The sequence below is a fragment of the Ictalurus furcatus genome, chromosome 2, assembly GCF_023375685.1.
Source record: "Ictalurus furcatus strain D&B chromosome 2, Billie_1.0, whole genome shotgun sequence".
In the NCBI taxonomy this organism is placed as follows: domain Eukaryota; kingdom Metazoa; phylum Chordata; class Actinopteri; order Siluriformes; family Ictaluridae; genus Ictalurus; species Ictalurus furcatus.
In genome coordinates, this window is record NC_071256.1 from 6637522 (window position 1) to 6653570 (window position 16049).

The window sequence follows — 16049 nt, forward strand, 5'->3', positions numbered from 1 at the left end:
AATAAACTATAGGTTAAAGCAACCAAGGCTGAATTATGAGAAACAGAAATGATTAATTAATTTCTGAGCTGGTATTCAGGCTATACAGTCTGTTAGTTCACCTCACCTCCAGATCCGAGTCACATTTGTCACGTCTGTTCCCCGGAAACAGAAATGATTCGTTCACTTCTCGAGTCTTCGGGTTTGAGTCGTTCGTTCATTATGTCACAGCCCCATAGGCTGAACGCATTGGGACTGTGACGTGACGAACGAACGACTCGAACCGGAAGACCCGAGACGTGAACTAATCATTTCTGTATCCTGTATATGGGGATGTTGCAGCACATGTGCGGTCAACACAAACTGAACGAATCACTCTGTGAGACAACTCCCGAGTCATATTAAAGAATCATGAACTAGTCTTATAGTCATCTTGAGGTTCATGAAGCAGTTCAAAATACCCAAAGCTGTAAAAAAAAAAAACGCAGATCTGGCAACACGACCCAAATTCTACACTTACAATACTATACTTTACTAAACAGTATGTCCAAACAGACCCGTAGTTTAGTTACTCTAAACGGCACAGCGTACAATTTTTTTAAAAAAATTTATTTGAATTGTTAGTAATGTAGCACGAGGGTTCAACTGGCGCGCGAGGTGCTCACGTGAAGAGACGCTCGAGCACGTTCACGTCGGTTTGCTGACGTGTAAATATGTAGTATTAGTACTACACAGCGTGAGGGGAGGATTTATTTATAATATTATCGTATAGCAGCACTCGTATAGGCTGGTTATTACGCTGAAGATCACAAAATGGCGAATTGTGGCGCTACAAAATGGCGTGAAGGTATAACGCGGATGCTAGCTAACCTGACTAGAAGCAAACATCTGCCACGAATACGAACTGCTAAAGAAATAAACGCATCTGACATGACATTGGTTGTAAATTGTGATTGTTTCGTTATATTTGAAAGATGTAGATTTGCATACCGCTCATCAATGATGCTGAATGTTTATTTTTGTTTTGGATAAATGTTTATTATTTTTTTTTAGCATGGCACATCAGAAGAGCTAAACTCGGCGTAGCCCTCGCCGTTATAAAGAGCAAGCCTGCGGGGAAGAGCGCTCGGGAACATGCGGAATATTTGGCGGCTAAACTCAAACAGCAGGAGGAAAACTGGAAAAGTAAAGCAGAAGATCTTAAAGAAGAAGTTTTACGTCTGAAACAGGACCTGTTGCTGACTAAACTGCTGAGCAAGCAGAGAAATGGCGCCGAGACAGCACGGGGTGAGTGCTGCACTGTTCATGTGGAATATTTATAAACACGGAACATTTAAAGGAAAAGTCCACTCTTAAACACGTTCAGTGTGTTTGTATTGTGATATTTGTGGTGTGTTTAGTGAATATGGTGCTACTTTGTTTGTTGAAGCTGTATTTTCATTATTCCTGTGAGAATTTCGCGGGTGTGTGCCGCGATGACGTCACACGGGGACATTTCTGCTGCAGTTATGTTGCGTTCACAACTGGGACGTAGTGGTGTTTTTAAACGATTCTTCTAAGTGAACGAATCGTTCTCGTTCGCTTAAATGATTCTTCTAAGTGAATGGATCGTTCTCGTTCACTTAACTGATTCTTCTAAGTGAACGGATCGTTCTCGTTCACTTAACTGATTCTTCTAAGTGAACGAATCGTTCTCGTTCGCTTAAATGTTTCTTCTAAGTGAACGAATCGTTCTCGTTCGCTTAAATGATTCTTCTAAGTGAACGGATCGTTCTCGTTCACTTAACTGATTCTTCTAAGTGAACGGATCGTTCTCGTTCACTTAAATGATTCTTCTAAGTGAACAAATCGTTCTCGTTCATGTCTTGTCGTAATTACGAGAGTCTGACTTCATGTCTTCGTAGAACTTGTAATAACAACTTGTAAACTAGGAATTTTCGGAGAGCGGCGGCTTCAGAAGTAAAATGTAGTTAAGTCATTATCTCATAATATTTCTGTGTACTAATTCGTTGACTATTATTAATGACGGAATGATGCACGATTAAACTGAATACAAACGAAAGACTTACAATTAGAGCTGCTACAACTATTTGATAAAATCTATTATGAAAATTGTTGCCAACGAATCTCAATATGGATTAGTTGGTCTGCACGCGGTACGTTTACTCACTACGTTACTTCTGTTCCGAGACTTGGTGTTGAGTCTGAACTGCTGAGTGGTACTGATCCTGTACGAACAGTGCATCTGAAAAGTGTGTAGCGCTAAAACAAGCCTCGTGTTGTTCATCGCATAATCCGCTATACATGAACGTGTAAAATTGTCTAGCTATTTTTTTAAATTATTGTAGCATTGAAATCTACTTCATACACATATGTTAAAAATGTAAATTTATTTCCTCATTCGTGACCACTCTCTCAGAACTAGCCTACACTGACTGAAATGTCTTTCTTGAAAATAAATTCACCAAACCTTCTCTTTGTGGATTGGATGCCAATTGTAATAAATCGTACTACTAAAACTACTACTAAAACTTGTCTCTTGAAAACGTGGTGTTTTTAAATGAACGTATTGATCGAATGAAACAATGACCTTACTCATAACGTCTGAAAATATTTACTTACAGAAAGGGTCAGTGAACGCATCTGAATGAATCTTTTTGGTGAAAGGAATCAAACGATTCAAGTCACTGGGAAGACACTTCTGCATAATAATCAAACCAGCAGGTCTGCTTGCTGTAATGTCAACGGCGTGGTCTTACACCCGTTGTCTGCACGAGCTCGCAAAAATGAACGCCAGAGACGTTCGTCACGTATGCAAGAACACTTGCAAGGATCTTTTTAAAAGCTGGAGAAAGGTATCATACACGAACAACTACGACGGTAAGAAAAATGCCCAGTAATAGAAACGAACACCCAAGCTAAGGTTAGCCCAGCACTGTGACTTTATTGTAAGACTGAAAACAACAAATGTTATATGTTGCTGTCTTGCAGCACTGCCGAATATAAACGATGCTAGCAGAGACGCCAGATTTGAAAAATTCCTCTCTCGGTCCAGACGTTGGTTAAAAGGCCAAGAATGCAATGCAGCGATACAACACTGGTTTGCAGCAGACACTTGCCTCTGCTAGTTGGCGATCTGTGAGTGGTATTAGCGTGAAGGTTGAAGCTTTAGAAGCTGATCGGTTTGAGCAGAGTGTACAGATGAGGTGGTGAGAGAACCGGACAGACTAAAGGATTAAAGCGCCGCTGCATCACTCTCTTTAGGCAGAGATGACGTGATCGCTAAATGACACCGGCATCACTATCATCACGTAGTTGAACATCATTGTGGGTAACGTAGGGAACTGTTAACCGAAGTATGACAATGAAAGAAGTTCATAAAAAGTCAGAATTTCATTATAAGTTTCTTCTTTTAACATGGAGTAATGTTAACCAAAACAATGGCCAAAAGAGACCACAGACTTACACACACACTTGTCATTAAGTTTATTTACTGCACAAAGGGCAAAATAGCAATCATGGTATTCATCAAACCTTTAAAAACACACAAGCCAGTTGTTGTGTTGCGTTTTCCTTTCATTTTCAAGGCTCTGATCTCTGACCAGGCGTTACTTGTAATGCGCAGTGACACTGACATGGTGGAGTGTGTGTGTGTGTGTGTGTGTGTGTGTGTGGTGCTGGTGTGAGTGTATCAGGTGCACCAGTGTTGGTGAGAGTATTTTTTTTAAACACCACAGTGTCATTACTAGGTCCAGAAACAATCCACTGACCTACAGCATGCTGTAGTCAGAAACGGACTGTGATTAAGCTGAGAGGATGATTAACACTCACGCCACACGTTGGAGGGAAAAAAAGATGAGTCATGCAGTAATATCTGATCAGCATTGCTGGACCCTTTCCCAGCCTAGAGGGGGGATAAGAAATTACAGTGCCTGCCACTAATATCGGCACCCTTGGTAAATATGAGTAAAAAAGGCTGTGAAAAATTCTTTATTGTTTAACCCTTTGATCTTTTGTTCAAACAAAAAATTCACAAAATTACTCTGCTCTCATAAACACAGGTTTATCCAAAAGAATATATCTTTGTTAAATATAGGTGTGTAACAATTATTGGTATCTTTTTAGTCAATACTTTGTGCTACCTCCCTTTCCCAAATTTCCAGGTCCACGCTGGTGGACTCTCCTCTTCAGTTCACCCCACAGGTTTTCTATGGCTTCAGGTCAGGGGACTGGGATGGTCATGGCAGGACCTTGATTTTGTGGTCTGTAAATAATTTTTGTGTTGATTTTGATGTATGTTTTGGATCATTGTCCTGCTGGAAGATCCAGCCACGGCCCATTTGAAGCTTTCTGGCAGAGACAGTCAGGTTTTCATTTAATATCTGTTGATATTTGATAGAGACCATGATGTCATGTATCCTAACACAATGTCCAGGTCCTCTGGCAGAAAAACAGCCCCAAAACATTAAAGATCCACCACCATATTTAACTGTGGGCATGAGGTACTTTTCCATATGGCTACCTCTCTGTGTGCACCAAAACCTCCTCTGGTGTTTATTGCCAAAAAGCTCTATTTTGGTTTCATCTGACCATAGAACCCGATCCCATTTGAAGTTCCAGTAGTGTCTGGCAAACTGAAGACGCTTGAGATTGTTTTTGGATGAGAATAGAGGCTTTTTTCGAAGGAGACTTCGGATTGTAGTTTTGGAGACTTTCTGACCCCAAGACACAACTAACTTCTGCAGTTCTCCAGCTGTGATCCTTGGAGATTATTTGGTCACTCTTTTGGAACCATCCTCTTCACAGTGTGTTGAGACAATATAGACACACGTCCAATTCCAGGTCGATTCATAACATCTCCAGTTGACTGGAACTTCTTAATTATTACCCTGATGGTGGAAATGGGCATTTTCAATGTTTGTGCTATTTTCTTATAGCCACTTCCCATTTTGTGAAGCTCAACAACCTTTTGCTGCACATCACAGCTATATTCCTTGGTCTTACCCATTGTTGTGACTGATTTGGCCTCCGTTACCTCATATTTATACCCTTGTGAAACAAGAAGTCATGGAAGAACAAGTTCCTGTTCCTAGTCACACAGGTGTACAAAAAAATGTAAAAATTAATAAGAATATACTTTAAATCTATTTTTCCTCATATGAATTCTTAGAGGTGCCAAGAATTGTGGCGCACACATATTTAACAAAGATTTTTTAAAATAAGCCTGTGGTGTTTTAAATTGTTTGAGAATTTTTGTGATTTTTTTTTTTTTTTTTTTTTGGACAAATGTCAAAAGGTTAAACAGTAAAGACCATTTTTTCACAGCCTTCTTTGCTCATATTTACCAAGTGTACCAATATTAGTGTAGGGCACTGTACACTGAACAGCAGATCAGACTACAGTAAGTAACTGTACACTTACATAATGACTTATGTGATGGGGATATTAAATGCAGTAGTAAAACAAAAAAACAAATAAACAAGTACAACAAGCAACCAAACTATTTCTCGTATCGAAAGGAAACATGACCTCAATGAAAAAGAATAACAGAGACCACTTCGGTCAGAGTACCTTTTCAGATAGATTTTACTATGGTGCAAAACAATACAGTAATGTCTTCAGGATTTAAAAATGCAATCAGTGTCAAGGTAAGTTGGTTTTACATTTTTTGTTAACATTTTTAAAAATTGTTTTGGATTTTATTCTGTATACAGCTGAGGAACGGGAAATTGTTTGTGAAGTCCTAACAAATGCATACACTTCTGCAACGCACTGTACCAGACAATGCCCTTAATACAATATACAAATACAGATGAATATAAGACACAAATGCAGTAAATATAATTAAGGACATTAAATACAAGAAATTAGATCCCACACACACTCACTAGATTGCATGTTTACCATAAATGTGAATCTATGTCTTTGTTGTGCTCTGTGTGTGAAATATCTAAGAGCTCTGAGGAATGTGGGCACTCACTACTCACTTGAGGATGATCAGATATTTTCCTACCTGTTTGATGAATGCTTATTTACAGATTCTCTTTTAAGAGGGAATCTACTTGCACTTTCAGTTATGAAAAGCTTGACTAGAACGAATGGACTCGCTCGTCATTTTCACGTCGTCTATCGATTTCTGTACGTTCCATTAAAGCCATGTCGATATACCAGAGATATTTTTTACTCCCTGTGTATCCCAAACTTTTGTAAAAAGACTAGGTGATGTTCGGTAAGCCTGGACGCTGTAGCTTCTGATTCCCCTCGTTTGTTGATAGGACTAGATCTCGATGGGGTCTTCTGCTGTTTCAACCCATCTGCCTCAAGATTTGACGTGTTATGTTCTGAGATGCTTTTCAGCTCAGCAAGTTTGTAATAAGTGGTTATTTGAGTAGCTGTAGAGTTCCTGTCAGCTCAAACCCTTCTAGACATTCTTCTCTGATGTTTCTCGTCAACAGTGTAATTTCTGCCAGCAGAAATTATTAGTTTTTGTATTTTGGATCATTCTGTGTAGACTCTAGCGACTGCTAGGAGATCAACAGTTTCTGAGATACTCAAACAGCCCTCAGGCACCATCATCCATACCATCGTCAAAGTCACTGAGATCACAATCTCCATTCTAATGTTTGACGTGACCATTAAATGAAGCTCTTGACCTGTATCTGCATGATTGTATGCATTGCACTGCTGCCATGTGATTGGCTGATTGGATAATTGCATGAATGGACCGGAGTACAGGCATTGGCACCTGGGTAATGGAGCAAGCAGCGTACCTGCACCCTGTAAACTTTCTGAGAATCAAGGGATTGTAAATCCATACTTAAACCTTAGGAATATGACTTTTTGCAGATTTATTCGAAATCAAACACTGAATTCTCTCGTTTAGATAAGTCTTCAGACCCTTCATTCAGTACTTTGTAGATGCACTTTTGGCAGCAATTACAGCTTTGAGTCTTCTTGGGTGAGTTTCTACAAGATTTGTATGCCTGGATTTGGGCAGTTTCTCCAATTCTTCTTGGCAGATCCAGTCAAGCATAATCAGATTGAATGGGGAAGTTCTGTGAACCGTCATCTTCAGGTTTCTCCACAGATGTTCTATGGAGTTCAAGTCTGGGTTTTGGCTGGGCCACTGAAGGACATTCAGAGATTTGTCTAAAAGCCATGCCCACATTGTCTTGGCTATATGCTTTAAGTCTTGTCATGATGCACCTTTGCCCTAGTCTCAAGTAGTATGCACTCTCAAGCAAGTTTTCTTCTAGGAACACTATGTAGGCTGCCTTTGTCCTTCCCTCAGTTCTAACCAGTCTCCCTGTCCCTGCCACTGACCAGCAGCCCCAGAGCATGATCCTGCCATCACCATGCTTCACTGTAGCAAAGTTATTAGTCAGTTAAAGAGGAGTACCTGCTGTCTCCTTACATAGCAGCAGTCCCATTTTTGTCTCATCAGACCAGAGAATTATTTTTTTTTTTTACTTTTGCTTCTTTAAGTGCCTGCCATATACCTTTTACTCAGATGTGGCTTAGTTGATGGAGTATTTCTGAGGTGTTTTTTGCTCCGGCAGGTTCATCTATCTCTGTGGAAGACTTCTAAAGCTCTCTTCGAGTGATCGTCGGGTTCTCGGTCATCTCCCAGTCCAAGGCCCTTTTAGCCGATTACAGTTGTCCTGGTGGCTCCAAACTAACTCCACTGCACAATGATCAAACACTTCTGAGATTATTCAAAGCTTTAGAAATGATTTTATACCCTTGCCCAGATCTATCTCCACGCTATTTGATCACGGCGGTCTAGGGAGAGTTCCTTGGACTTTGACAGTTAATTGTGGGGCCTTTCTAACTGAATTTCCCCACAGGGAGACTCCAGTATAGTTCTAGAGAAACCTCAAGAACCGCTAGCATTAGCATTTTAGTCTGTTTCTTTATTTTATTAATTACACATTAACAAGCTCAAGAATGCTTTCAAAGTCATGACTGTAAATAAACATAAGTTATTACCTGTAGCTAAGCTCATTATAAAATTGAAATAAAATTATATAAACTATGCACGCAAGTGCTTTTATATTGAACAGCAGTGGAGACGCTTATTGAGTTCTTGTATAGCATAGCACACTGACATCCTATCCACTACGTTTGTGTGGATAAATCTCCCCAATGCACTCCGACACCTGGTCCTTCAGGAGGAAGATAAATGATGAGGAACATGGTAATACGATGGTAATGACTTAACAAGAGTGTTTACTTTGTAAAGGACTTTATTCTTTTATTCACTGTTGTCCTAGTGTTGTTAATTTCAACATTTGCTCTGTAATGGATAGCAGTGTATGTGGTAGTTCACCATCTTCACTTCACATCTGTATAATTCTGTTTCTCGTATGCATACACGTTATATAAATAATATACATGTGATGAGTTTTGAAGAATAAACAAATTTGTGTAACACTACATGAATAATTCAATAAATAACAATGTTATAATTTAGAGCCATATGCAGTTTATATTAATATTCTGTTTAAGATTCTGTACGTCTAGCACGGTTCCTATTTGCACCTTTGGCACAACAAATAAAACCAAATTTATGCAGTAAACTATAAACAATAACATAAGTGGTAACAGGAAGTAACTTGTTTCACGGCTGTAATGATACTGCAAATTTCACTCACTATGATCTATGTGGATGTGTCTTTAGCCCCTCTGTTGAAATTTTACCATTTAGCTTTAATTTTATGCAAATTGTAAGCAGCATTATGTACCAAAAAAAAAAAAAATATTGGCTATCATGGTAATTATATTGTTTTTGTTTTTTTAAACTGTTCCCCAGCTGGCATCAAGCACAATAAAACTGTACTATGTTCAGGATATACAATAATCTGATCACCAGACCTTGGTCTTCTTCCAGGTGATTATGTTGTAAAGCTCTTCTCCCAGGATCTCACAGAGGCTCAGCTTTCAGAAAACGACTCGGGCTGCGACACCCAGACCCTTTCCCTAACGCCTGATCCTGCCGACGCCGTCCTCTCCTCTACAGTCCCTCCATATTCCATCCGACCCGGCCACTCATCCTTCCACAGAGACACCCGGGAGTGTGCACTCTCCAAACACATGCGGTTTCTGCAGAACCTGAGTGCGTTACGTGGCTCGGGGAGGAATACACAGATGGACAGAGGGGATGCGGTGATGGAGGACACAGCACTTAGCATGATTAAATCTGTGGTGGAGGCCCACCGAGAAGCCGGAGCAGGAAGATTAGGAGACGTTTCTCAGCTGGGTCGCTTCCTCCAGGCGTCACGCCTGGTGGCGCAGGCCCTGGAGAAGGGACTCTGCAAGCAGGACGTTTATGAGAAAGCGGAAGAGATGCTCGAGCAGCTGCTCGAGCTGCTGCTTAACAATAGTCAGCTTAATAAGGTAGGTGACGATCTAGCTTTGTTTTGCGTACTTGTATTTATGTGGTATGCATATGTGTGGCACCCTGAGAAACCTCATACTGTGAAATTTCATCATTTTCTATGATGTATAACAGGCATTCGATACGGTTATTAGTATTTGTCTAATACCGTGCTCATTTACTCATAGGTCTGAGAGCATCAGATGTGTGATTTGACGCATTGCTTACAATGTCTCAGGTGTTTCACATTTTAAGCATTAAATTCATAAGCATGAGAGCAACAGTGTGCAATGATGGAGGGCACAAGATAAATTTTTTTCCTGCTACATGGCTTCTCATACTATTTCTGTGTTAATGACCTGCAGCTCCTCTTGTTCTCCCCTCATCATTTTAGATTTCATATTTTGACTCATTATCTCACCATGTACAGCAGAATTCTCATCATGCATGTCGGCTCAACACCTGAAAATGAAACCCAGCATGATTAAGCTGAAATACACTGATCAGCCATAACATTAAAACCACCTGCCTAATATTGTGTAGTTCCTCTTTGTGCCGCCAAAACAGCTCTGACCCGTCGAGGCATGGACTCTACATGACTTCTGAAGGTGTGCTGTGGTATCTGGCACCAAGACGTTAGCAGCAGATCCTTTAAGTCCTGTAAGTTGCGAGATGTGGCCTCAGTGGATCGGACTTGTTTGTCCAGAGCATACCACAGACGCCCGATCAGATTGAGATCTGGGGAATTCGGAGGCCGAGTCAACACCTTGAACTCTTTGTCATGTTCCTCAAACTGTTCCTGAACAATTTTTGCAGTATGACAGGGTGCATTACTGTATCTTTCTGAAAGAGGCCACTGCCTTTAGGGAATACCGTTGTCATGAAGAGGTGTACTTGTTCTGCAGCAGTGTTTAGGTAGGTGGTGTGTGTTCAAGTAACATCTACATGAATTCCAGGACCCAAGGTTTCCCAGCTGAACATTGCCCAGAGCATCACACTGCCGGTTTGCCTTTTTCCTATAGTGCATCCCGGTGCCGTCGCTTACCTGAGGAAGCGATGGACACACACCTGGTCGTCCACATGATGTAAAAGAAAACGTGCTTCATCAGAACAGGCCACCTTCTTCCATTGCTCCATGACCCAATTCTGATGCTCACGGGCTTGCTGTGATAGTCTGTGTTACCGGTGTGATTATATCACTTGCCCATCGCAGCACCGACTCCACTGTCATTTTGCTTTTTTTATAGTAATAAAAATCATTTCGTTCAGTTAGCGAACGGACGTTACAATTAAAAACTGATCATGTCTTCTCAATTCAGCATGAGTCGGAGTCGCAGCACCGATTCATTTAGCGCAAGTGAGGGCGAGGCGAGCCGACTGACGGGGAGGGTGAGGCGAGCCGACTGACTAGGAGCGAGGCGAGCCGACTGACGGGGAGGGTGAGGCGAGCCGACTGACTAGGAGCGAGGCGAGCCGACTGACGGGGAGGGTGAGGCGAGCCGACTGACGGGGGGGCGAGGCGAGCCGACTGATGGGGGGGGGCGAGGCGAGCCGACTGACGGGGGGGGGCGAGGCGAGCCGACTGACGGGGGGGAGCGAGGCGAGCCGACTGACGGGGGGGAGCGAGGCGAGCCGACTGACTAGGAGCGAGGCGAGCCGACTGACGGGGGGAGCGAGGCGAGCCGACTGACTGGGGGGAGCGAGGCGAGCCGACTGACTAGGAGCGAGGCGAGCCGACTGACGGGGGGAGCGAGGCGAGCCGACTGACGGGGGGAGCGAGGCGAGCCGACTGACGGGGGGAGCGAGGCTAGCCGACTGACGGGGGGGAGCGAGGCTAGCCGACTGACTAGGAGCGAGGCGAGCCGACTGACTAGGAGCGAGGCGAGCCGACTGACGGGGGGGAGCGAGGCGAGCCGACTGACTAGGAGCGAGGCGAGCCGACTGACTAGGAGCGAGGCGAGCCGACTGACGGGGGGAGCGAGGCGAGCCGACTGACGGGGGGAGCGAGGCTAGCCGACTGACGGGGGGGAGCGAGGCTAGCCGACTGACTAGGAGCGAGGCAAGCCGACTGACTAGGAGCGAGGCGAGCCGACTGACGGGGGGGAGCGAGGCGAGCCGACTGACTAGGAGCGAGGCGAGCCGACTGACTAGGAGCGAGGCGAGCCGACTGACGGGGGGAGCGAGGCGAGCCGACTGACGGGGGGAGCGAGGCTAGCCGACTGACGGGGGGGAGCGAGGCGAGCCGACTGACTAGGAGCGAGGCGAGCCGACTGACGGGGGGGAGCGAGGCGAGCCGACTGACTAGGAGCGAGGCGAGCCGACTGACTAGGAGCGAGGCGAGCCGACTGACGGGGGGGAGCGAGGCGAGCCGACTGACGGGGGGGAGCGAGGCGAGCCGACTGACTAGGAGCGAGGCGAGCCGACTGACTAGGAGCGAGGCGAGCCGACTGACTAGGAGCGAGGCGAGCCGACTGACGGGAGGGAGCGAGGCGAGCCGACTGACGGGAGGGAGCGAGGCGAGCCGACTGACTAGGAGCGAGGCGAGCCGACTGACGGGAGGGAGCGAGGCGAGCCGACTGACGGGAGGGAGCGAGGCGAGCCGACTGACTAGGAGCGAGGCGAGCCGACTGACGGGGGGGAGCGAGGCGAGCCGACTGACTAGGAGCGAGGCGAGCCGACTGACGGGGGGGAGCGAGGCGAGCCGACTGACGGGGGGGAGCGAGGCGAGCCGACTGACTAGGAGCGAGGCGAGCCGACTGACGGCGGGGAGCGAGGCGAGCCGACTGACGGGGGGGAGCGAGGCGAGCCGACTGACGGGGGGGAGCGAGGCGAGCCGACTGACTAGGAGCGAGGCGAGCCGACTGACTAGGAGCGAGGCGAGCCGACTGACGGGGGGGAGCGAGGCTAGCCGACTGACTAGGAGCGAGGCGAGCCGACTGACAGGGGGAGCGAGGCGAGCCGACTGACGGGGGGGAGCAGCGAGGCGAGCCGACTGACGGGGGGGAGCAGCGAGGCGAGCCGTCTGACGGGGGGGAGCAGCGAGGCGAGCCGTCTGACGGGGGGGAGCGAGGCGAGCCGACTGACTAGGAGCGAGGCGAGCCGACTGACAGGGGGAGCGAGGCGAGCCATCTGACGGGGGGGAGCAGCGAGGCGAGCCGACTGACGTGGGGGGGAGCGAGGCGAGCCGACTGACGGGGGGGAGCAGCGAGGCGAGCCGACTGACGGGGGGGAGCAGCGAGGCGAGCCGTCTGACGGGGGGGAGCAGCGAGGCGAGCCGTCTGACGGGGGGGAGCAGCGAGGCGAGCCGTCTGACGGGGGGGAGCGAGGCGAGCCGACTGACTAGGAGCGAGGCGAGCCGACTGACTAGGAGCGAGGCGAGCCGACTGACAGGGGGAGCGAGGCGAGCCATCTGACGGGGGGGAGCAGCGAGGCGAGCCGACTGACGTGGGGGGGAGCGAGGCGAGCCGACTGACGTGGGGGGGAGCGAGGCGAGCCGACTGACCGTGGGGGGGAGCGAGGCGAGCCGACTGATGGGGGGGAGCAGCGAGGCGAGCCGTCTGACGGGGGGGAGCAGCGAGGCGAGCCGTCTGACGGGGGGGAGCAGCGAGGCGAGCCGACTGACGTGGGGGAGCGAGGCGAGCCGACTGACTAGGAGCGAGGCGAGCCGACTGACGGGGGGGAGCGAGGCGAGCCGACTGACTAGGAGCGAGGCGAGCCGACTGACGGGGGGGAGCGAGGCGAGCCGACTGACGGGGGGGAGCAGCGAGGCGAGCCATCTGACGGGGGGGAGCAGCGAGGCGAGCCGACTGACGTGGGGGGGAGCGAGGCGAGCCGACTGACGTGGGGGGGAGCGAGGCGAGCCGACTGACCGTGGGGGGGAGCGAGGCGAGCCGACTGACGGGGGGGAGCAGCGAGGCGAGCCGACTGACGGGGGGGAGCAGCGAGGCGAGCCGACTGACGGGGGGAGCAGCGAGGCGAGCCGACTGACGGGGGGGGGGGAGCGAGGCGAGCCGACTGACAAGACGATGGCAGAGGATTTGGTTTCAAGGCGAAATGTTAAAGTGCCTATTTGGTAATATTTTGGATTTAAACCCAGTGTTAATAGGGAACCTGCAAACATTAATAAGGCAAACTGTAAACTTTGTCTGATAAGTTGCCGCTAATTCGGAAGCGAAAGTGAACTGCACACGAGCATTGGACAACCAGCTATCATGCGCTGTTCATGTTGCTAGCCTGGCTCGGCCATGTAGCTCTTTTCTTTACAACATCCAACCATTTCTTTCCACAGAGGCCACTCACGTGCTTATCCAACCCTGTGGCCTCTAAGAATTGGACTACTGCAGCTCACTTCGAGCTGGTTTTCCACAACATGTCTTATCTTCCTACTTTTTCTGATCCAAAATGCAGATGGACATTTTGTTTACAAGTTCTTTGACATCACCCCATTGCTGCATTTCCACCACTGGCATTACCTTCTGTTCCTTCTTTCCCCCAGATATAGAATGAAGTAAAAACAGACCAACCCTGCATACCTGAAGCTAGTGGTCAAATGTTCTGGACCCCGTTGTCCTGTACCCCAACAGTGTTCTGTATCCTGTTCTCTTTGAGCAACAAGCCTAGCTTCATTTGGGTGGAAAAACCTTAAGACTCAAGAAAGGCATGCACCAAGACACTTCTCTGAATTTGGTACTCAGGTGTTGGAATGAACTTCCTTGGCTTTCCAAACAGCTGAGTCAGTGGCTGCCTTAAAACGAAGACTGATAACACATCGCTTCACTAAGCACTGGCATATATTATCCCCATGTGTGAGCTCCAAAACAGGTTTTAACAGTTGGGACAGAAAATCTTTGATGCTTGTGTTATTGCAACGATGTATTGCAATAAAGTCCCAGTGACTTACAGTCTCCTAATATGAAAGCATATTTTAGCATATCAACACACAGTCTGCTGGAATTTGTGATGTGTAACAGGATTTTAACTTGCGTTATCCAATACACAAGTTTAGAGGTGGGCAAATTGGTAGCATCTGGGACAAGCAGATCTCATGTCCAGGCTATTCATATTTTTGTACATAGTTGCCTGATGGACACGTGAGCTCAACAACCAGAGAAAGAAAATAAACCGTACTTCCTACCGAGTGTAGCCTGTCCACGCATCAGCTGAGAAATGACTATTTTTATCAGATGGATTAATTAGTCTGAATGGATGATTAAAAAAAAAATTAAAAATTACCTTGCAATGTGAAGAGAGAACATAAAAGGTCATAGCCACAATGTTCACCTATGAACTGTTCTGTGACATTTCATCCAAGAACTGTCATGGCTGGATGCGTAAAGAAAAAATATTGTGTAAATCTTTCACTGGCTATAGTGCAAAACGTGCAGAGTAGACTGTGTGTCTGCCCCAGATTATATGGCCATTCTGTCCCGGTATACAATTTAGGCTTGTAAGATAAAGGGATTCAAATGTTCAGAATGTTGGTCTAAAAAAAAAAAAGACAGTTGGTGCTGCTCATAGTCTTTCTTTCTTTATTTATTTATTTATTTATTTATTTATTTATTAGCCTGTTTAATTTGAAATTTAGCCTGTTTTGAGGTAAGCGTGACTTCATATCCTGTAAACATAGCTTCATCTTCATTTCTCGGTCAGCCTTGATTGCTATAATGATCACTGTGACCTGAGAGCAAGATGACCTTTGCAATACATCACAGGACGTGATCTACCTGTCCAAGTGTTTTGTAGTTTGCGGAGGACTCGGATGCTGTGTTGATTTTTTTTTTTTTTTTTTTTTTTTGATAGATTCAGCACCACAGGGGCATCCAAATGAGGTCAAGCTTGGCTCACAGTGCTGCAGTTTTCTGCACTTGAACGTACCTGGTTCACCGCAGCAGCTGCAGTTGAGGTCATAAGTTTACATACACCTTGCAGAATCTGCAAAATTTTAATAATGTAAAAAAAGAAGAGGGATCATAAAAATTGCCCCGAATAAGCTATTTTACATAAGATATTTACATATAGTCTACAAGACCCAATAATAACTGAATTTACACAAATTAAACAGATAAAGTTTACATATACTTGATTCTTAAGACTGTGTTGTTACCTGGATGATCAGCGACTGTGTTTATGTTTTGTGAGAGTTGTTCATGAGTCCCTTATTTATCCTGAGCAGTTAAACTGCCCACTGTTCTTGAGAAAAATCCTCCAGGTCCTGCACATCCTTTACATTTCCAGCATCTTCTGCATGTTTGATCCCTTTCCATCAGCGACTTTATGATGTTCAGATCCATCTTTTCACACTGAGGACAACTGAGGGACTCGTACACGACTATTACATAATGAGCGAACACTCACTGATGCTCAAAAAGGTAACCTGATACTTAAGAGCGCTTAAAAGTTAACTAAATATAACAGCAGCAGTGCTTAAGGATCTATAGTTAGTGGTCAGGAGGCAGTCGGATGTCCTGGGATGAGCACAGGACAGTCTTTATGATTACAGCAGCATCAGTCTCCAGTATCCAGGTGCGAGTATCCACTGAATACTGTATATATTTATAAACATTGTATATATTGATTTCCATCACTGGTTTCTAGCTAGAAACACTATAAGATATAATATCATGCTGTACAGTTCAGTCTACACACGTTCTCTAAAACGCACATGGCTATATTTCTATGGGAGTGAAATCTCAAC

At 45.8% G+C, this 16049-nt stretch overlaps 1 protein-coding gene across 4 annotated transcripts in view; it reads left to right on the plus strand.

The window, feature by feature from the left end:
• The first annotated feature begins 315 nt into the window (after nt 1–315).
• The window catches only part of mei4 (meiosis-specific, MEI4 homolog (S. cerevisiae)), a 119477-nt gene continuing 103743 nt past the window's right edge, over nt 316–16049 (plus strand). The window contains exons 1-3 of one of the 4 annotated variants that reach the window (XM_053645638.1): nt 316–358; nt 1033–1266; nt 8870–9375. In XM_053645638.1, the coding sequence (XP_053501613.1) occupies nt 325–358; nt 1033–1266; nt 8870–9375 (774 nt within the window). In that variant the 5' untranslated portion in view covers nt 316–324. Of the gene's footprint in view, nt 359–423; nt 827–1032; nt 1267–8869; nt 9376–16049 lie in introns of those variants that run through there. The other 3 variants (XM_053645659.1, XM_053645627.1, XM_053645649.1) reach the window with 3 other exon arrangements.